Here is a 22242-nt window from a genome sequence, read left to right as displayed (position 1 = left end):
ATGATAGCCGCGGGGGAGACTCAATACCCCATGGTTGCTCTTTGGTTTGTATATGTATAGGATCTTGCATCAATGTTATGCTAACTAAACCCATAATTTGGCAAGATACACAATAATTGTTTCTAAGGTTAAGCCTCAAATATGTCTCCCACCTCTTTGACCCCCAAACAAAACAAGTGATTAAATTGAGAGCCGAGTCTATCCTTTCTATGCTAACAATAATTGAGAAGACATAAGTAACCCATATTTGCTCTCTACTAGAATATGGTGCCCATACAAAAGAGGGAGTACTTTGTGCCTGAGAGGGTTTAGGGTTATCAATACTAAGCCAAATCATTAGAGCAAAAGTAGGGGCAACACCCATGGTAATTGAAGCTCTATTATGAGTAATGGCTTCCATTCGAAGATCATAGAGCCTTCCCCATAAACAGTATGCACAACTTGCTCTCATATCCTCTATACAAATTGCATCACATGGACATAAACAATGTTGGTATGTGCTCAAATGAATACTTGGTTAGCCTAGTGCTACGTGTATATAGACAAATTTCTTCCCTTTGACTAAAATTTGGATTTTCTTAATCTAAGGCTTACCAACAAGAAATAAATTAGGTGATCAAAGTTAATTCAAAGACTAAACACCCATGGGGATGTGATTAACTCCCCATGAGGTGCAAATGACATATTACCATACCTACATTCTCGTGCATTGTCATAGTAATTTCAGCATTCCCCCATATACACTCCAATGCACATCTTACACACGGACTCCAAATGACCATTGAACAAATAGGCACCTCTTCACATCAACTCATAATAAATATTGGTAGATAAGAGAAAATGATACATGAAGGCAAGTTATGACACATATGTGAGAGGGAAATAAAGTCATAGGAACATTGCATCTAAACATGTACAACATAATATGATATTTGAGGTAGGTAGATTTTTTGTTGCAATATATGTTTGGACCTTCGCTCAATTACATTCAGAGTTAGGGCAGTAACATGGTCAGTTTTCTCTAAACTTTCACTTGAGAATAAATTTATATGAACGCTCATCGGTCATTTTTTTGTGAGCATGTTTAATTTTCAGCAATATAATCATGGAATATCAATGGTGATGATTGAGCTCGGACAATCCTAGCTTGGTACCTCTCTATCTATCTCTCTCTCCAAACACACATGTGTCTCATTTATTCCTATATTCTTTGTTTTCTCATTCAAGCCGTTCCCCGTCATAACCACAATTCCATTGAAGAGTAGTTTGCCTCTTCTTTAAAACTTTATAATATTATATGTACCCATATAGATAGAGTTAGAGAGAAGAAAGCAATTTTATTACCTTCCTCAAAAGGTCAAATATAACCTATGAGGCATAATGTTCAAATGCATCTCAATGTACAAGAAATGCACTACTCAATGATATAATTTAGCTTGTGCATTGTTGCTAAGAGAGGAAATTATGCAATGACAAGTCACGGTTAAATATGGGGGTGGCAAGCATGAATGCTTAAAACATGATCATTGTAGTGGTGTATTAGTGTAGTGGCACAAAATATGCATTGTCAAATTGTGGTTAGATGCCATGAATGAAATTATGTGGATTGTTGGCAAGGGGATGGGATTTAACATGTTAGGTAAGTGAGGTTTACACTTTCAAATAAAAAAATCATTTGCCGTTTGGAGGAATATATATTATGTAATGTTTGATGGGAGAGCCTCAAAATTTGAGCAATAATCTCTTATGTTAATCTCATCCAATGATTTGAAAATATACCCACCGACGAGTACAGTATGCTTAGCTATAAGTCAAAATAATTCTAACTTGTTAGCACGGGTGCTTTTGGCATGAGCCTATCGTTTTCCAATTGCTTATTTATTGTTTTTTAATTTGTTTTATGTTTGGCTTCCCATTCTAATACAACTAGCCATTCAAAGTTCCTTTCAATCCTTGCCTCAAACCTTTCTCTCTTCTTGCTTCTGTATTTTACCATATGGGTCCTCCAATGTAGTACATGATGATTGATGTGGACACGAGACATGTGCATATATATGCATCCACAAGAAAATTTAAGCAAGCATAAATAGTGGGACAACGTGGACATTAAGTACTAAAAGGCTCTATAGAAGATTATTGGCATTCCTATGTGTATGCTAAACAAAAATGAGATGAGTGGGTTTATCTGAGGAAATTCTACATGGGTGGATGTGATTTGAGGAGCCTCAATATAAGTGGATGAGTGCCAATTGATGCTCCATGTAGTGATTATGGTGATTTCTATGGCTAGATATTGGGTGCTCAAATTACTTTCTAGCTAGCTTGTGGGGGACTCCAATATGCATCACACTAATATCCTACACTAGTTTCTCATCTAATAAATAGAATATTCTCTCTACACAAAGCACTAGGTTTTGTTCATAGATCTAAAAATTGTTTCACGTGGATGTGTCTGTAAACTTTTGGTATTAGCATTAGGTCTTTATTTAACATTCATCAATAGATATAGTTTTTGTTTTTTTTTAAACTTGCATTACTAATGCGAAACCTCAATGTGAGATGTGAGCCTCCAAATAACAACGAGAAATGAACAAAATGTTGAATAGACATCAAAGTTCTTAAAAGCACTCAAAGTAAAGTCTGTAAGGTTAAAGTAAGATGTCAGTAAGGTGTAGATTTAGATGTGGATGTGCCACATTAAGCTTTAGGTAAAGGATCTCATTATTCCAACTTTTTTCACCTTCTTGGTCTCCTTGATGCTTAAAGTTCCTCCTCTCATCATTTTTAAGCATAGACTCCTTGAAAGTTAATTATTTGTATGCACGATATGCATTTTTGGGGAATTTTACTCACAATTGATGGTTAACAACAATGATGGCTTGACCACTCCACCAACAATGCACACCTATTTTCGTATTAGAAAAAACATGTCAAATTCTTGAATTTAGTCACCTATAAATGCATGAATGGATTGTTGCATTGAAATCTACCCCTTGTTTTGCAATCACACTTGTAATGCTTAAGATGCTCATTTTACTCATAACAACGAATCCTAAATGATTCAAAACACATTTTGATATCTCATAACAATCCTTATCCCAACAATATATATGACATGATATGTTGGACGATCATCATCATGGGGTTTCTTGATGTGGGACAACCCTCAAATTTAAAGAGCAACATCAATTTTCAATTTGAAGCTCTTTGATATATTGGTTTTTCTTATTCTCATGTTGTTTGAAAAATAAGATACCAAACCATTTGCCACTCATGCTACATGTTTGCAAAGGTCACATTGTCCTATTTACACAAGCACTATCAAACTAAATAGAACTAAGGGAACTTTACAACTACATAATGAAGCTACATATGACAAATGGAATTGAATGTAAATAAGGACAAAAACTCTACAAGCTACGTTTCAACGGTAAAAATTAATTGTGTACTATCAACAACCTTGCATCAACGATATCCCCATGGTTATACAACTCAAAAGGACATCCACGTACAAGCTTGCTATTCATTAAGGTTGGCCTCTCATTCTTGTTGTTCATAACCATAGAGAAAATTCGTGTAGATTGAATAAGCATGTGTATAGGAAAACCCTTGGCACTCAAGGACTATCATTTCTTGTGCATTTCTTGGAATGAAGTGGTTGGAGAGTCAGTTATGAAATATTGCCCTCTCTAGGTAAGAAGAGAATGAAAAACTAGAGGTCAAATAAAGTTTGTGATAGAATAAAGAGAGGATAGTAAGTTACCAATTGATTGATAGACATGAAAACTATACCAAAGCTACCAGAGAGAAAGAATTGAACTATCATGGATGTCAATGTCCATGACTCAGATCATCAATTGCCAACAAGATAAAACAAGAAGATATGGTGCATTTTTTATGTAATCAAGAAAAATTGTTTGAGACACTTTTAAAGATTTGTCACATGGTTGCATGAGCACATGCACACATGTAAATAATAGGGACATTGTTAACAATTTACAAATTTGGAAGGATTGTCGATATAGCCATGAGTATTGTATATTTGAAATTTTAAATACTACAAAGCTGAAAGGATAGAGCTAATGTAGGTATGTTGAGCTAAGATAGAAATATCAACACAACCAATTATGGGAATGAACATTGTGGTCCCGCAATAATGTATTGATAGGCATGGAGGGATATGGATTAATTTGTTAATCTCTAGTAAAATGGATGTGATACATTGCTACCACTTAAAATTACATTTGCTTAAATTACAAACGTGGCAATGCTTTTGCAATGGATTCATGGGATGATTATGCTTGGAAATTGGAATGCGCATGTACATATGTATGGTGGAGTTGATGGTTTTGGGCGCCATGGTTCATTTGCATAGAAAAGAATGATGTTGATGCATGATTTCAATACTAAAATTATTTGGCGTTGTTCAACATGTTGTGTAGCTTTCGTCTTTGTGTAAGTGAATATTTTATTTGTGTCGGTTTGAAAAGCTTAAAGCATGGTTGTAAAGTACAAAAAGCACAAAGCTTATAAAATCAACATGGAAAGCAACCCACTTGCATGGAAAGAAGCAAAATCAAGTTCACTCAAGAATGATGCATGTACATCTCTCATATTTTTATACAAAAGAATGAACATCCAAAATAGAGTCTTAAGGTTAGTTATGACACATAAACAACATACGTACATATAATCCGCGACACTCATACGTATACCCTTTTTTTCATTTTCACAAGAAATTCGTCCACATTTCAAATTCTTCTCAAGTGACTTGTTGGTTCCTTTCTTTAATCCTATATATAAATCCTTCTTGAATATCTACCACGGTGTACACCATTAGAATTCCTTATAGTCCTTTAAGTTGTCACCCATGTGGAGAAGGAAAAATTCGTTTTGAAGTTTGGGAATGCATACATCCATATGCGCATTTGCTCATACCCAATATATTAACAAATTACGCTTTATGATCACATTCTTAAAACAAGTTTGGGATGTCCATGTTTGGCAAGCATTTGTTATCATTTTCACTTGTTTTGATGTAAAGAAATGTCGAGGTAATTCCGTTGTTTCCAAGAGCAAATTATTAGTGTCTGTGATGTCAAACTGAAATTGTGAAGATTTTAATATTGAATTGTTAGATGTCAATATCTAATTTTGAAAACTTTTATAATGAGCACAACTTAAAACATGTTATTTGATCCAATATCTCAACATGGAAAATTTGTGTCATGGAACCTATAAGCAAATCATTTTGGCACATCTAAAAGTCTCTTACATGATCCATAGATGCCATATTTTCAATTGTGTTTTTAACACATAATGTCTTGGTCTTATCATAAATAAAATATAGTTTATATAAAAACCTAAATTTACCAACACAACCTTCTATTAAATACATGTTTGACCCAAAGCTCAATCTTCATTACAAGGCATAGAGGTTTATGACCATGCTGCAACCATCTAGATACCCTATACTAATTGGAATTAAAGAGCCGAAAACATATATCATGATATGCATTACGTGATATCTTGGTTCTTTGTACATTTTTCTCATTCATATACGACTACATATGGTGCATGCATTCCTTTTGCTTCTCAAAAGCACGAGAGGAGACAAATCAATGTCGAAGCATTGAATTGAATTAAAACTTTTGGGGCTTGTAACAGATTTTCTTCATTAGTTTCAGTACATTTTAAAGAAATCCGTTTCCTTTGAAATCTGCGTCCAATTAACAAAGAATATAAGCATTTTTTTTACTACTCCTCAACATCACTTGTTTTTGAAAAGTCGTATCTTTGTTTTTAATTCAAAATTTGGTGTTTTCCTCAACATTATCTTCTCATAATATTTTGATAACATTTTCTTTAATATGCTATATTGTTTTAAGCATATGCATGGGGTGGCTTCAACCGAATCTCATCATCTAGCACAAGGGTCCTACAGATGACATATCTCTTACATGTTTCACAAACAATGTGATAGTAAAATATTTTAATTATTGTCTGCAAAACAATTTCTTGAATTATTGCTTGATGTAAACTCGCAACAAGTGTAGGTTGACACTCAAAATGATTGTAAACACATAATAGATTTCTCATCCATGGCTTGCTCAATGGGTCAACAATCTTTCTAGTTGGCAATTGTCCACAGTAAGAAAAGTCTTAAAACCCTTGATGTTGTTTATGATAAACTCATTATGGGATAATACGGTGGAAAATGTCATTCTCAAATTTGAATCCCTCCATAAGGCACTCATAACTATCCAATGGTTAACATTTCACACATGTAAATATATACATTGGCTTTGTGAATTCATAATATTGTGTTCTATGAATCTACTTGGTCCCCACGGCCACTTGAGAATGTTTGACAAATAACATTTATGAACATTGACTAAATAAATGATAAACACGACTAGTTACGCCACACATAGGATAATATAGCATGTAACATGAGTCTTTCATCCGTGATATATATGTCGTCATGAAGATATCAACATGTACGTGCATATTAAAGCATATTTAACAATAAAGAAGTTGTCATCTATGTGCACATTGATATGTATTTGGTTATTTGCGTATATGTATGTTGTGTTAATAAGTGGTTCATTTACAATGATTGAGCCTTGGAAGATGGAATGAATTCCTCTTTTATATCTTACCTAGGGAAGAGAGAGAGAGAGAGAGAGAGAGAGTGAATGAACTAAGGTAAAAACATATTTACTCACTCAAGCCTATAAGTAATCGAGACGATGTATACCACCATAATTTGAGAGGATTGAGGAAGACTTGTTTCCCTTTCTTGGTGGAGACTCTAAGAGGGTAAAGAATGTGACATTGATTATTTTGAAGGATGAAGATTGGGAAGATCATGGACTCATTTGATGAATGAGAGTGAGTGCGATAGAAAGATTGAGATTGACATTATAATTGTGATTGTGATTGAGATTGTATATACATCATACACTAAAAAATCAAAATTAGGTAAAGAGTGATGGGATGGGTTGAATGTCTTAGTTGAATTGGTTTGTGATTCATGATTATTTGTTAGGCATTGTCATTGATACATGATGTGCAAAGCCTAACTACAAGGCATGTCATATGGTATACTTGAAAATTAGCATGATGTAACCAAGATGAGCAATCGTGCACACGAATGGTGTTGAACATGATCCAATCATTCATATATATAATATCATTATAAAATGGACATAAAACTACAAATAAAATTCTATAATTGATCAAAATAATAGACTACGAAACATTGTAAGGAGAAGATTATGTTCAAGAGAGGGTTATGTGACACATTACAAATCTTATCGCTTCGATGACACTTTGTTTTGAGCAATAATTCATATATATCATTATAAAATGGACATAAAACTACAAATAAAATTCTATAATTGATCAAAATAATAGATTATGAAACATTGTAAGGAGAAGATTATGTTCAAGAGAGCGTTATGTGACACATTACAAATCTTATCATTGCGATGTCACTTTGTTTTGAGCAATAACATCACTTCGCTTAGGAAAAAAATGAAGAGAGCTGATGACATGTTAATATCCACGGGGTCAACCAACACAATGGTTAAGAAGCACTCTCCCTAGCCATCTATGTTGGGAATTTTAAAATGGTAGGAAATAGAGAGAGGGAAATGTTGAAATTAAGGTAGTTGCCAAATTTCACTGTTACGAACCACGGTCTTTCATGAGTTCAATTTTGTTGTTGAGCATATGAACAAAGTGGATGCATAGTTCATTATCATTTGTTCTAGACAAGTTCCTAGAGAGAGAGAGAGAGAGAGAGAGAGAGAGAGAGATTCTTGCTAAGACACTATTACTTCTTTAGCACGTGAAAAGAATACATTTTAATGGAAATAGCTCATTTCCTAACTACCAACATGATGCCTTAATCTTAGTTCTCCCATATTTTAAGCCATTCTCAATGAAATATAGTAGAATAGGTACTCATTGTTGTGATTGTTGCCACATGTCTTTCAGCGATGAATAATCAAATGCATATTCAAATCCAATAATAGAACACCTTCCAATCTGTTAGGCTTTTTCGATCAAATGCATATTCAAATCTTATAATGCAACACATTCTAATTTCTTAGGAGTTGTGATCCCAAACAAACCATGTGATTCCCATCTTATCATTCTTTTGCCATGCTTAATTTTCCAAATCACAAGTATAAGATATGGGTTGAGACGTCCTCTAATTCACATGTAACCTTGAAGCCAAGGTAAATTGATGCCAAATGTGCATCTTTCTTTCAATATTTTCCCTTTTGAAAAAAAAAACCCCACAATATCTATGTTTTTTGCAAGCTTTGCTAACATCACTTCAAGAGGATGGGTAGCAAAATCAAACAATACTGAACTAATATTTTGGAAAAAAAAAACAATACTGAACTAAGTGGGCATTCTTGATGAATTGATTGCATTAGCGCCATTTCCTAAGTGACTTCACCATCAAACATTAATTGAAAGTTTAAACTTCTTGTATTTGTAAAAGATAAGATGTGGCATATGTGTCTCAAAACCCGTAGAACACATAAACCTTGAAAGAAAGGACCAATTGACAAGGTCATACATCCACTTTGTCCAAATGTAATTTCATCATGATCAATTCTTGATGTGTAACTTGAGTAGAATCCATAGCCATTTGAACATTAAGAACATGATACCATATATTTTTACCCCCAAACCAAATTGAGTTGAATATATTAACTAAGGTAGGTAATTCTTTAGTCGATTAGTGGAGACCTTCCTCTGAACACCTTATACAATCTTCCCTTGAAAGAAATAGACCACTCTTGTTGAAATGACTAAGGCGATGACATATTTGGCACCCATTTTGTGAGGTAAGCCTTCCAAGCGAGATGCATAATAATGCCAACATTGTCGTAACATGCAAGTTAATATCCCTTTAGGGTGTAAGCATACTACTTAAATAATTCATTTAGACAAGATTCTTACTTTAAGAAGATGTCTTAAATTGAATCTACCTCCTTTTGATAAATTGCATCCAACTCTTTATTAATTGGCTCATTCACCATACATCCAATAGCATCATAAAACTCATAGTATGCCCTTACGACCCCATCATCAATCGTAGACACAAAAACTCCTTAAATTTATTAACACATCATGGTGAATGTTGTTGTATAAACAATAAGCTCTTCTTCTTCCTTAACATGCACTATATTATGTTGAGCAAAGGCACGATTTAGAGCATGGGAAAATACATGGGATTGAAATTGATTATCTTGCGTCACATCATATTAGCATTGATATTATAATTGATGCATATTGTAATTTGCAATTGATTTTGCATTAACCCTGTCTTTATTTTAGTGGATGCGACCACTAGTTGAGAGTGGTGTAATTCCTTTCAAAGCAAGTTAATAAATAGGGTCCTTTTGCTCATTATGTTGGGAATATAGATACATTGTGATCTCAATTTAATCATTTACTTTTGCTTTAGATCATAGGGGTGCAAGATGTGGTTGAGGCCCAATGCAAGGGTTCTTGAACTTTGTTGATGTCAAATGCAAATTATGCATTCCACCTGTCATTGTTTTAGGTTCCTTACCTATGTAGATGAAAGAGCAACATTGGTTTGATTGGAAAAGCCCCAATCACTACACTCCAAATGATGAGCTTTGTGGCAATTTAGAATGCCAACTATGTTTCAAGATCTACCATCATTCATAATCATGAATCATGATTAGTACCTTTCATCACTGTTTAACATTAGATGACTGCCATCGAAGAGACTCAATAGAGAAATGTCACAAGATATTGTGGTCACTTTCAAAAACTAATTATGACATTGTAAATGACAATCAACCAATGGCCGCTCATTGGTTTCTGTAGGTAATGCACCCCACTTAATGTCATCCTTTGTAGTTCTTACCAATTAATAAACATGCATAATAAACACTACCCATAATGAAATCCAAAAATCTTGGAGATCAAACATGCATGGACCACTATATTTCCCACCTCTTTAACACCCAAAGGAAACAAGTGATTAAATAGAGAGCATAATCTCTCATTTTCATGCCAACAAAATAATTGAGAACAAATAACTTCTTTTGCAAGGAATTACAATGCTTTATTTTGGATCTCTTCGTGCCAAGAGACAACCAAGTGTTGAGTATTCCAAGCAACCACGCAAATCGAGACGGATTTGCATTCCGTCATACCAAATTTGAAGAGCATACTCAACACATAATGCCGCTAACGGATCAGTATGCCCTCTAGGGTGCGGATCACTTCGATCCTGAGGAAGTAATGAAATTTCTCATGATCCTTAATGTCAAATGATGCCACAAGCTGGGACTTTACGCGACCGATTTCGTTGAGGTCGGCGCCAACGATGACTAAATCATCAACATAATGTAAAATACTAATTGACTCATTTCGACCTTGCCGGATGAAAAGTGAAGAGTCTGATTTCGACGGAGCAAACCCCATCCGACCCAGTCTCTGCGTGATCTTCGCGTTCCAGGCGCGCGGGGCTTGCTTGAGTCCGTAGAGGGACTTCTTCAATCGGCATACAACGGATTTGTTCACTACGGACTGGAATTCGGGGGACTAAACCATAAACACATGTTCCTCAAGATCACCTTGCAGGAACGTGTTTTTCACATCCATCTGATGTAGATGCCATGCCTTCGTCGTTGCCACCGCAAGCAAGATACGAACAATCGTCATCTTTGCGACTGGCGTGAATGTCTCATCGTAGTCGATGTCGTGTTGTTGCGCATAGCCCTTTGCCACTAATCGGGCCTTCTACCGGTTGACGACGGCGTCGATGTTGTATTTAACCTTGTATACCCACCGGCAACCGATTGGCTTCACTCCATTCAGTACGTCCACTAAATCCCACGTCTTATTCTCCGTGAGTGCATGCATCTCTTCACCCATAGCCTTCTATTGACGCACGGCCGCCACCTTCACCATGTACGCATAATATGATGCATCATGTACTCGTTGTACCCGTACCTCTTCACGAGGTTTTTTTGGCGGGTCAATCGGCGCAATTCCGGATTCGCCGATTTCACTGCCCTCTTGGTCAACGCGAGCTTCTCTTTCGAAGGTCCATCTTCGTTCTTCCTAGAGTCAGTCTCGCTCCAATCTGACTCGTCTCTACCGGTGGTATATTCTAGCATCTTCATCTTCCCCTTTTCCTTGCGTGTGAACCGTCTGCTCGGTTCCTTACGCATGGAGAGCACGACAGAGTCTCCAGTACTCGCCGGCTCTTCATGTGACTGCTTATTCCGGCTCAGTCGTTGATGCGGCCCACTTAGCCGAAATGAGATCGGACTCTCATCTAGAGTACCAAATCCTTCTTCATCTTCTGCCCCGGATCGTTTCGGGCTCACTGGCCTCATCCGTTGGAATCAGGTTGGAGTCAGACATCGGAGTCAAGAGAGAGTACTATGATGCCGACTCATCAAATTCGACATCTCGGCTCACTCAAACTTGTTTTGTTCGGGGGTTATAGCACCTATATCCCTATAGCTCATGTGAGTAGCCGACAAGGGTGCACTTCTCCGACTTCGGGTCCAACTTTCTCTACTTCTCATCCAGCACATGCACATAGGCAATGATACCGAATATCTTAAGGTGCCTTAAATTCGACTTCCACCCGAAATATAGCTCATGTGTTGACACCTTATCCCTGATTCGGTTTTGGATGTAGACGGTTGTCCAGACTGCTTCAGCCCAGTAAAACTTGGGCATGCTCTTCTCCTCCGGCATTGCCCATGCCACCTCCACAATCGATCAGTTCTTCCTTTCGGCCACACCGTTTTGTTCCGGTGTGTATCGGGAGCTGAATTCCCTCTGAATTCCTTTTTGCTACAGATAACTATTGAATTGTCCGGAAAAGTATTCTTTTCCGCTATTCGACCACATGCACTTGATTTTCCTCTTCGTTTCCCGTTCGAGAACAGTTTGCAGGTTCCGGAAACAATCGAAGACTTCGCTTTTTGTCTCGATGAGGTAGATCCACGTGTGCCGACTATAGTTGTCGATGAAGGAGTCAAAATATTGGCTCTCGCCAAGACTAACGTTCTGTGTCGGTCCCCATACATCTGAATATATTAAATCGAGCTTGTTATGGCTCTGGTTTTTTTCGTTGGGGAACGGAAGCCAGTGTTGCTTCCCGAGTTGGCATGCTTCGCATATTTGGGCCTTCCTACCACTTAATTTTGGCAAACCGAAAACTACCTATTTCGAATACAGGTCTTGAAGTCGTTGATAGTTGACGTGGCCGATCCGCTTGTGCCACATGTCGATATCCGATTCAACCTTCTATCCTTTTGCAAACAAAGCGGTGCCAATGTCGTTGGTATCGAGGATGAACACCCTCTCGTCTCGACGCCTTTGCGCAATTATTCAGCCTTCTTCCTTGATGAAGCACTCGAGGTGCATAAACCGCACTTGCATCCCCTAGTCGATGATCTGCCCAACCGACACCAAGTTCTTTGTGATTGTCAGAACATGTAGTACGTTCATCAGCATTCCCTTTAAATGTTCGACATAGCTTAAAGGGACTTCTCCGACATGCATAATCGGGTGAGGAGTGTCGTCTCTGGTTTCGACAACTCCTTGTTGCTTCGACTTTTCCAAAAACAAGAACCACTCTTCATGGCTCGTCATGTGGTTTGATGCTCTAGAGTCAACGTCCCACACTTTATCGAGCTTTGTCAGCTCCCTTTGTCCGGTCTTGTTGGATCCAGATTTATCCGAATCAGCGCGCTTCTTCTAGCACTCGCTCTCCCAATGGCCTTTCTTGCCACAATACCAACATTCTGTGTCGTTTTTCCCTTGTCGGTTTCCGACACCGCTTTCACTCCCCCTGCTAGTGGAGGGTTCGAAACTATTGTCGGCACTATCTCTGTGCCTCTGGTTTTGCTCTTGTTGGCTACCTGAATTGCGTGCCGAGCCACTTCGTCCCCCACGCCCACGGGGTTGATCGACCTCTATGTACAACATCTGGTTGTCCGATTGAGTGGTCCTCGACCCACTAGCATGGTTTTCTTTGACCATCAACATTGATTGCAGGTCGAAGAAGGATAGTGGTTTCTCTCGGGTGCAAATTGTCGTCTAGATTGGTCCGTACCATTGTGGTAGACCACCGAGGCAGATCTGGACCATCTCGTCCTCGTCCACCATCACGTTGATGGAACCAAGTGTGTCGCAGATCTCCTTGATCTTGGTGGTGTAGTTGGTGACTGATGTCCCTTTGCCGAATGTTGTTGAGCTCCTCTTGCCGGAGCTGCAACTTTCGGGCCGTGGTACTTACGACGAAAATCTTCCGGAGAATTTCCCAGGCCTCCTTCAGTGATTTTGCATCTCTAATGTAGCCAAGCATCTGGTTGTGCACACAGGACACAAGGTGGTACAAAACCCCTCTCGCTCCATGCTCCCAAACTAGGAAGTCCTTGTGTGTCGGATCCGTTGCTGCTTCATTCGCTCCTTCCACGTAGCTCAAGTATTCGTGATCCAGCAAGTACTGGCGCATTTTATACGACTAGGACGCATAGTTGCTTCGGTCAAGCTTTTCAGTAGTAAGCGAGCTCGTCATACTTCTGTCCATACCTTCTTTTTTCGGTCAGTTCTTTTACCAGTGATTAGGGTTTGTCCGTTTCAAGCAGTTGTCGGTAGCAAAGGTTCTCAACTCTCACGCTCTGATACCATGTCAAAGTTAATCTGCGGAAGCTTTGACAAACCGCTTTATCCGGATAGCAATAGGAAACAGAGAATAAAGGTTTAATGGAAGCTTAGGAACAGAGAATACACAAGAGAGACAGAGAGAGTAGAAAGCATAACAAAATAATAACACTCTGTACATAGGATGTGCTTAGTGAACACTTTTATACAAGTGCTTATACGGATTGACAGAAGTATTGACAAGTACTTCAAGGCTCATACGCGCGACTGACACTGACTCCCAAAAATATGCCTACGTACTAGGCTAGATTCATAGGCCTCTAACGGCGTACCGGTTACAATCCGATCTGGCTCTCTAATCTGACTCTTGGTTCCGGATACCGATCCAGATCCGGTTGAGTTTGTCTGCTCAACAAGGCTACTAAGTTAATGTAAGTGAAGTTAGCAGCTCAAGAGTGACTAACAACTTCCATCTAGCTCGCCATGAATAGGGTACATACGGTTGTCTAAACCCTTAGTAAAGGATATTGGCATGGATGCATAACTCTACCAAATGCAAAGATGGGCATTTGGTGAGAACTCCTTAAGCCAACACAATGATCTCTTTTTGGTTGTCGAAATCATTAATTTTGCATTAACTCTTCTTTGTTGCTTCAAACTCACTTTAATTCTTTCATGACACAACTTTTGGTGAAGTTTTTGCAATAAGTGTATAGCAAGAGAGAAGAGGCGTGTGATATAACTAGCAATGCAAGCTTTGGCAAACAATTCTTTTAATTTTCTACAAACCTCACACAGTTGTAAAATACTTAGCATACAATACATGTAGAATATGTATGCTAAGTATTTTAAAAGTATTCTATTTTAATCTGAAAAAGTACTTAAAATACATAGTCTAAAGTTAAAATATGTTGAACACATTAAGATCCTTACCTATACAAACCAAAGGGCAACCATGGGTTGGTACGCCATTTAGGGTTGAGGTGTAGAGGGCATAGGAATGGTGGTTGGTTCTGGACATGGTAGAGTTTCTTTGTATATGTGTGCCAGGAGTTAGGATCCTCGATGGGTATTTGTGGCCTTGGTTCTCATAATCTCCTCCATGTAATGGTGCAATCGTTATTCATGAACATATAGGAGAGTTCCCAATATAAAGATGCCTCCCACGCTCATCATCTCTTACGACGTGTCATCTTTCACATTTCTTTGCGACCTTGTACTGAGGTAATAGTACCACTAAGTCGGGATACTTTAAGTTGTCTATATAATTCATTGCAATCTTCATCATAGACCTGACTCTACTATTTTGTGGCATAGACCCGACTCTACCTTCCTAGCCTGCCACTTTGTTAAACCATTATAAATGATCATCCGGTGCGTGCCTACACCCAAGTTTGAGCATATGATGGCCAAAGTTTGTGGCATCCACACCTTGGTCTGTTAATATACATGTGATTCCTATTGCAAAGAGAGATAGAAGAGATCAATTTTATTATCATCAATAACGGTCAAATGCGACCTATTAGACCAAAGTTACACTTTTACATCATACTTGTGAGATTGCGTTGTGACTGTTAATATTCAAAAAGTTTATCAATGAACAATGCAATTGGTGCACATTGCAATTGTGTTACAATAGACATAGGGTGTGGATTGGATTAACAATGTATGGAAAATTTACTCAAACGTGGTCCATTGTGATGCCATTGTAACAAATTGAGATACTTTTGACTCCCAAAACTTGTTCATGTAACAATTTGTGATACTTTTGACTTCTAAACTTGTTCATGTCACAATACTTATAGTCAATGAGTCTCCTCACATCTACCCCAATGCCTCATCCTAAAATTGAAGATAATTTGAACTAAGTCATATGGCAACAGTGGTAAGAATCACAAACAGAGGATTGCCTTCTAGCATGGATTGATGAATGCAGTTTCACAATTCAAAGGAAAAGATGGTCTTGTGTGCTGATGTAATATATCTGTAATGATGTGAGCCTACAAATCTTTCCTAAGCTATGATACATTGCCAATTCTTAAAAGCCTTATTCATGTAGGATTTTCTGTTGACACATCATAAAGCAAATCTGAAGCATCCCATTTTAAAACCACCTCTTTATAGTTTATTTTTATAAAAACCCAAAATTTGCCTTTTGGGTTTTGAATCTTTTCACTTGTTTCCCATGCAGTTCTACGAAGTTGCTTCGAGGGAGAAAGCTGAACATAAGACTGGAAAAATTGGAGATTCCACAACTTCAATCTGTATAATCTGCCTTGTCTATCAAGTGGGAGGAGAAGAGCTTGTAAGTTTATATATGCCAACAATCATGATTTTGGGTAAAAACAAAATATACTCCTTTTGAACCTCTTCCTATCTCTCGTAATACATATTTTAAAGGCCACGCTATATTCTTGTTCGCATGCAGTTTTTTGCCTCCAAAAATCAAGGATTGGTGTGCATTTTAACATGTATGTAATGAGGTTTACAACAAAAACTTGCACGCATGTTTACCATGCATCTGATGAGCTTTACATGAGGACGTTTTGGCTTTGTTTTGTTCGGATGTGCAAAAATAACTTACCATCCCCTACACTTCCGTAAGAACATCCTCTTCACAGAGAAGCCGATGACTACCAAGTTCCTTGGACACAAAATCTGCATCTAGGAACCTAGCCACAAACATCCATAGCCGATATACATCTTCGAAATGTGATAAGATACTCAAAGCAGCAGTTAGCACTTCAATTCTCAACACCTTTTTACCTTGTTTTCCCCTCTTACTCGCTGAATTTACATTCTTTTCACTAACCAACAAATCTTGGATCTCTGCAGCCTTCAGATCCCCAAACTTCATATTCCGAAGGAAACCTATGCTCAAAGATATATTATTCTTGTCGGCGAGCTTTTGCACTAGCTCAGGATGAAGCAATTTACCATGACAATCATATAGATTGAAAGCAATAGATGCACCCCTTTCAAACCTCACATGGGGTCCATAAAGATGGACAAGTGCAAGATTGTCGCGGGGTCCAGGGTGATGGAGCTGGAGCAAAGACCTCACAGACCAATTAATCAGATAGCGAAGTCGCAGAGTAGCCTTGTTTAATCCTAGCATATCGGCATGGTCAAGGCTTCGACAAATCACATTTGGCTCCTCATCTTCGTCCCTTTCTCCATCCTCATCGTCATAATCTAACCCTATCGAATTCTCAGCACTCATAAAGGACGTTCTCCCTCCATATTCCATATCCTCAGACCCTTGTAGGATCGGAGATAAACTGGGACCAATAAGACCCTCTCCATTCCGACGGCCTAAAAGCCGGAAATCCCCTTCGGTTTCCCGACGAATTGCACTCTGGCTCAGATTCAACTTTTTCCTAGATTCAAGCTCCTCTTTGCCTTCAGGATCATTCACACGTTCAATATGTGCAGTTCCTACATTTGCAGACTTGCTGATACCATGTGAATCAAGTGTGAATGAGCCAGCAGGATGATGATTAGTGCCACCATCATAAACATGATTGCTGATCAGCCCACTAAAGGACTCACTAATAGGCCCACTAAAAGGTTCTTCAGATATGGATGCCCGGCCGGTTATTTCTTCCCCACCTGAACCAAACCCAAAGCTTTCATCGTCACCATCATCATCGTCATTTTCTTCTGTAACCCTTTCAATCCGAGGTAACCTATATGAAGAGTGGTTTTTAGAACCTACCATTGGACCTGAAAATGAAGCTACTTCATTAACAATATCAATATTTTCCCTGAGAACAATCATATCTTCCGCTTCTTCGAATTCATTTCCTTCATCATTTTCATCATCAGATGATAGGCTACCAGACCATTGATTCAGAGCTGGAACAAGCCTAACAATTCCCGATAATGCAAGTGTACCAGATGCATCTTGTATGATTGGAATGGCAGTATTTTTTATAAAAAGGCACCCAAATCCTGATGGATCAGTAGCAAAGACCTTATAGAATGATGCAATGATGAAATCTGGACTAAACAAAGAAAGCGCTAGAGAGTCCATGTCTTTCGGGCCTATAGCTGAGGCATCAAGAAGCACATGCCATTTGTTTTTCTGAGCTAATGACATCCATTGATAAGAATACTTTACTCCCGATAACCGAGATTGCCCTGGAAAAACAAAGAGACCTTTTGCAGAGCCTCTACATCGGCTTCCTCTCTCACGGAGAGTGTTTTTGAGCTTGGTTGAATCCACATGGAGAGATGGCCATTTGAAAGTTGCATTGGACGCTTTCACACCTTTCTCCTTGGCTTGCTGAACCATCATTCCAACAGACTCACTCTCGTAATCGTACATAGTAACTAACCGGTTGCATTTTTGAAAAGGATAAGCATCAGCTAGAAGCTTAAAAGAAGCCCCTCTACTTGCGGTGAACACCATTCTGTACTCATCTTCATTGATCTTGAGATAGCTCATGATTCTCCGATAGATTCCCCTCTCTAAGGCACCTGCTTGAGCATTGCCATAGAGGGCATGTGCACAAAGGTTCGGTGTGATTCTTGAGAGGCTGAATGATGAAGATTCCCATTCTTGTATTTGTTGCTTATAAGAGAAGAGTCCGAAACCACAATAATCGAGGCAAATTCGGCCAGATTCTTGTAGATGGGAATATTCCGTGGATCGAAGTGTATCCATAGATATGGTCTCCGAGAATCTCGGGCACATTTCATGGAATTGAAGTAATGAGGTCTCATAGTTTGGTAAGCTTTCATGATTGGTGTAAACTTTTAGCTTTCCTTCCGTTATAGCCATGGCTCTATGAAACTCTTGACGGGCATTGTGAATCGTGCCTTGTTTAAATATTCGACTTGAATAACAAGAAGAATTCGTTGATGTGGAAACTGAGGACTTGTTCCTATATTCACGATGGCTGTTCTTCACAACATCTACATCTATTGGCTTCTTCTTCCGTACATTTTCTTCATCTAGGGTTATTTCTTCAACAGCGAGGATTGTTTCTCCTTCACTTAGGGTTTCCTCTAATTCTTCATTTAAGGTTTCTTCTTCTTCTCCTTCTTCTTCTTCTTCCTCTTCTTCATTTAAGGTTTCTTCTTTCCTCTTCTTTTTGCCTTTGTTGTTTGCTATCTCTGCCGCTTGGGCCTTTTGCAACAGAGTATGAAGAGAAGGCATGGTCTAATTTTAAATATAAAGGGGTTAATATGAGAACAGGAGCTTACTTTTCTTTCTTCTTCCGAATTGCCACAGATACAAACAAAGGGAAAAATGAGAAGCAAAAGAAGAAGAAGAAGAAGAATCTCATCAGTTTTTAGAGATCTCTGCAAAAAAAGGAAAGAGGCCCAGAAACAGAAATAGGGATCTTTCAAAAGTAAGATCAGGGGAAGGACACATGAAAGTAATAGCAAAGAAAGTGATGATGACAGAGAGAAAGCCAAAAAGAGTGAGACAGAGAGAGAGAGAGAGACTGAAAGCGAACCTGAAGCTCCGGCTAAGGAGGCGTCTTTCTGAAATGGAAAAAGACTGCCTCTGTGTGTGTGTGTGTGTGTGTGTGTGTGTGTCTCTCTCTCTCTCTCTCTCTCTGTCTCTGTCTATGTCTCTGTTTGGGATTTGAGTGGAAAATGGCTAAAGTTTCCTTTAATTATATAAATAGGCCTTCCTTCCTTCCTTCTTTCCTACCTCATCAAATCTTAGTTCTTCTTAGAGACTCTCTCTCCCTCCTGTTTAGCCTCTAATTACCCTCTACCTCTATCTCTCTGCCTGTCTGTGTCTGTGTCTATGTCTGTGCACGCATGCGCGTGTCCTCTGTGCCTCTTAAAAGCCTATTTTACCCGCTCCTTCCTCCTCTGTGGTCGACAAATGGACGAACTGACTAAGTGATTGCACTTTTGTGACCTCGCCGTTGTCGTCCGCGTTGTATATATTGCCGCAGTGCATGTTGTTACAGTAGGTGCACATGTAATCGTGTTGCCTGCCGTATACAATGATGGTACAATTTTGATCTGATCCCACAATGTCATCCCAATCCTTCGTTTTCATTTGGTATCTTGATAGAAAACGTTAATCATTATTGTCGATTACTTAACTACTTGCATGTCACTCGACAAATTGTCCCTCTTGATTAGTTAATTAGTATCCCTACTAAACTGCTTTAATTAAATATTGAACCCTCCCCTTTTCGAGCAATTGGGATTATCTACAGTTCTTGTTACTATTATTATTATTATACTTGGGTGACTAGTTGCCTTTTGTTACAGTAATTATGTAATTCTTGTCCTAACATTATCATGTACATATTATTATTAGTAATAGCAATGTTGATGTCAACATCTTTTTTGTTTTATGAAACGTTGAAACTGGATGGATGGCAACAGAGCGAGCGTAGCCTTTATTTTTAGCCTCTATGGTGTCATTCCCACATGCACATGGCTCTGCATTCTCAACTTGCTAAGTTGCTAACATCGGCAGGGTCTCCAAGAAAGTTTTCTTTATGAATCGACCTAACTTTCCTTTCCACGCATAAAAGAAAACCTCGATTTTATAGGCAAACCTTTAAAATATGTTTAATGAGATTTATAGTGATTATGAGGACATCCATTTTAATAGCTTTTGTTGTTTCGGTCAATGGCCACTATTATAAAAGCAATCTAAAATCGAATATCAACTCGTATCGATACCTCTACATGGTTGAGAATAAAAGCAATCTAAATTCAACGAATGAAACCCGCTCAAGAATCACGACCTTCCAATGTGGTTAGGTTTTTAGAGCATTGCCAATGGCCATCACAAATTACAACAACTTGAGGTTCTCGTCTTTCTTTTTGCTGAGCACAGTTTTATTATTTGCTACATTCCCCAAGATCTCCTTTTTCCTCTTCCTCAACGTTGGATCTATGTTGTGGCTTTCAAAGTTCGGCCTCTATCTAAGATTTAAAGGAACTCTTTTGCCAATTATTGCTTTTCTAAAGGGACGCCAACATGCCACTTTTTAAATTGATGTGGTAGAATTGTTTTCCACTTTTCATTGCCCACTCTTCTTCCACCATGTTTCTTCAATCAACCACGTGTATATTCTCGAAAATGACTATCTCTCTCATACTTGTTCTTTATCTGGATACCATAAGGATACTGACTCTCAATTTACCATCTATCTTAGACTCCGAATTTGTACCCCCATAGATATTCTTTTCTTGCACACTTTTTCATTATTATCTCATCATTGTATCTATCTTGAATTTGCAAGTGAAGCACGCCATATAGGAGCGGATTTAATGTTTCCTTGCTTAATTGGAGCGTTCTAGTTTTTTACTCTTAAAATAATATTTTTTTATTCTAGGGAGAGGCTTTCGTTAATGGTTAAATTCATAAATTAATAATGTGTCTTTTGGATTTATTTAGATCCCTATCATGGTTGGAAACAAGTGCACGGGAAAAAATTATGCTATTTGAATTGTATTTCTAGGAAGTTACACAAAAGTTTGTAAAACTCCCTTTGAGTTTGGAATGACACCCCAAGCTTTTTTGAAGGTAATGCTCGCGGTTGCGAAAACTAAAGACAAAAGAAATCATATTAAAAATTTAAACCTCATGATTGAAGACAAAGCTTCATGTCAAACCTTGACGATCCATGCTTTATTGCAAAAGTTTCATGGGTGACTTTCGCTTGCGTTTCAAATTTGAAGTCTTGATCCAGAGACAACTCATCAATATTGCAAATTGCTTTAGATCGTGTGTCGATGAATGCGTGATAATAAAGGCTAGAGCCACAAAGTATTTGAAATCATGGTATTCCCTAAACTATACCATAATTATCTGAAATGTAAAAAATACAATATTACAATTTTCATAACATTCTTATTCGTGAGTTGTTGGCATCAAGCCATTCTAAATTCAATGCATGTAACAAAAGGACATAAAACCAAATTATACTTGCTTGATTTTGTCTAGATTAGACGAATTTGTATTAAAATAAAACAAATCCACATGGAATCCACACATCCACCATCCACAAAATTAATACATGTTCCGAAAATGAATCACACACAAAAGTCATCAATCAATAAAGGGCTTCAACACCTAGCCTTAGGTTTTAGTTATAGAACCCAAACATTTCTCTATTCACATAATTGTCTCCGTGTCCTCTCTTCTTGATAATGTCTTGGTTTTTGCATTCATATCTTTGTCTCTCTCAGTTGATCCACATATATGGAGATAAAGAGCATATATGTTGCAAACATGTGAGAATGTATACACCAACATTCATAATTTTTATAATATCTTTGCTTGCTTCTTAGTGTATGATCTCATCTATGTTGAGTACATATTTTACTTGGTTCCTCATCATATCCAAGAAAATTATGGGGCAACGATCCAATAACATGTATATGGGCATGTGATCACATATGGGGATTTCACATATAATGGAACTAACCTTTCATATGTTTGTCATGAGTGGCCTATTTTCTTTTATCTCCACAATGGCGGTGTGTGAATGAAGTAATGCAATGTGCTTCGGTACTTCAGTCTACGGTAGAGACAATACTACTTCACCGTTGCCA

General features: G+C 38.0%; 1 protein-coding gene across 1 annotated transcript; it reads right to left on the bottom strand.

The window, feature by feature from the left end:
* Positions 1 to 15165: 15165 nt before the first annotated feature.
* LOC147858252 (uncharacterized) lies at positions 15166 to 19259 on the bottom strand. Its single transcript, XM_087327154.1, has 2 exons — positions 15428 to 19259; positions 15166 to 15375 (listed from the first exon to the last, which is right to left on the bottom strand). Exon 1 carries the CDS (start codon positions 18857 to 18859, stop codon positions 16286 to 16288), a length of 2574 nt encoding a protein of 857 aa, XP_087183280.1. The 5' UTR covers positions 18860 to 19259; the 3' UTR covers positions 15166 to 15375; positions 15428 to 16285.
* Between the last annotated feature and the right edge of the window lie 2983 nt (positions 19260 to 22242).

This window comes from Azolla caroliniana, unplaced genomic scaffold, assembly GCF_043228905.1.
Source record: "Azolla caroliniana isolate FFs.n. ecotype wild unplaced genomic scaffold, voAzoCaro1.0.p SCAF_11, whole genome shotgun sequence".
NCBI lineage: Eukaryota > Viridiplantae > Streptophyta > Polypodiopsida > Salviniales > Salviniaceae > Azolla > Azolla caroliniana.
This window is presented reverse-complemented; position numbering and strand designations above follow the sequence as displayed.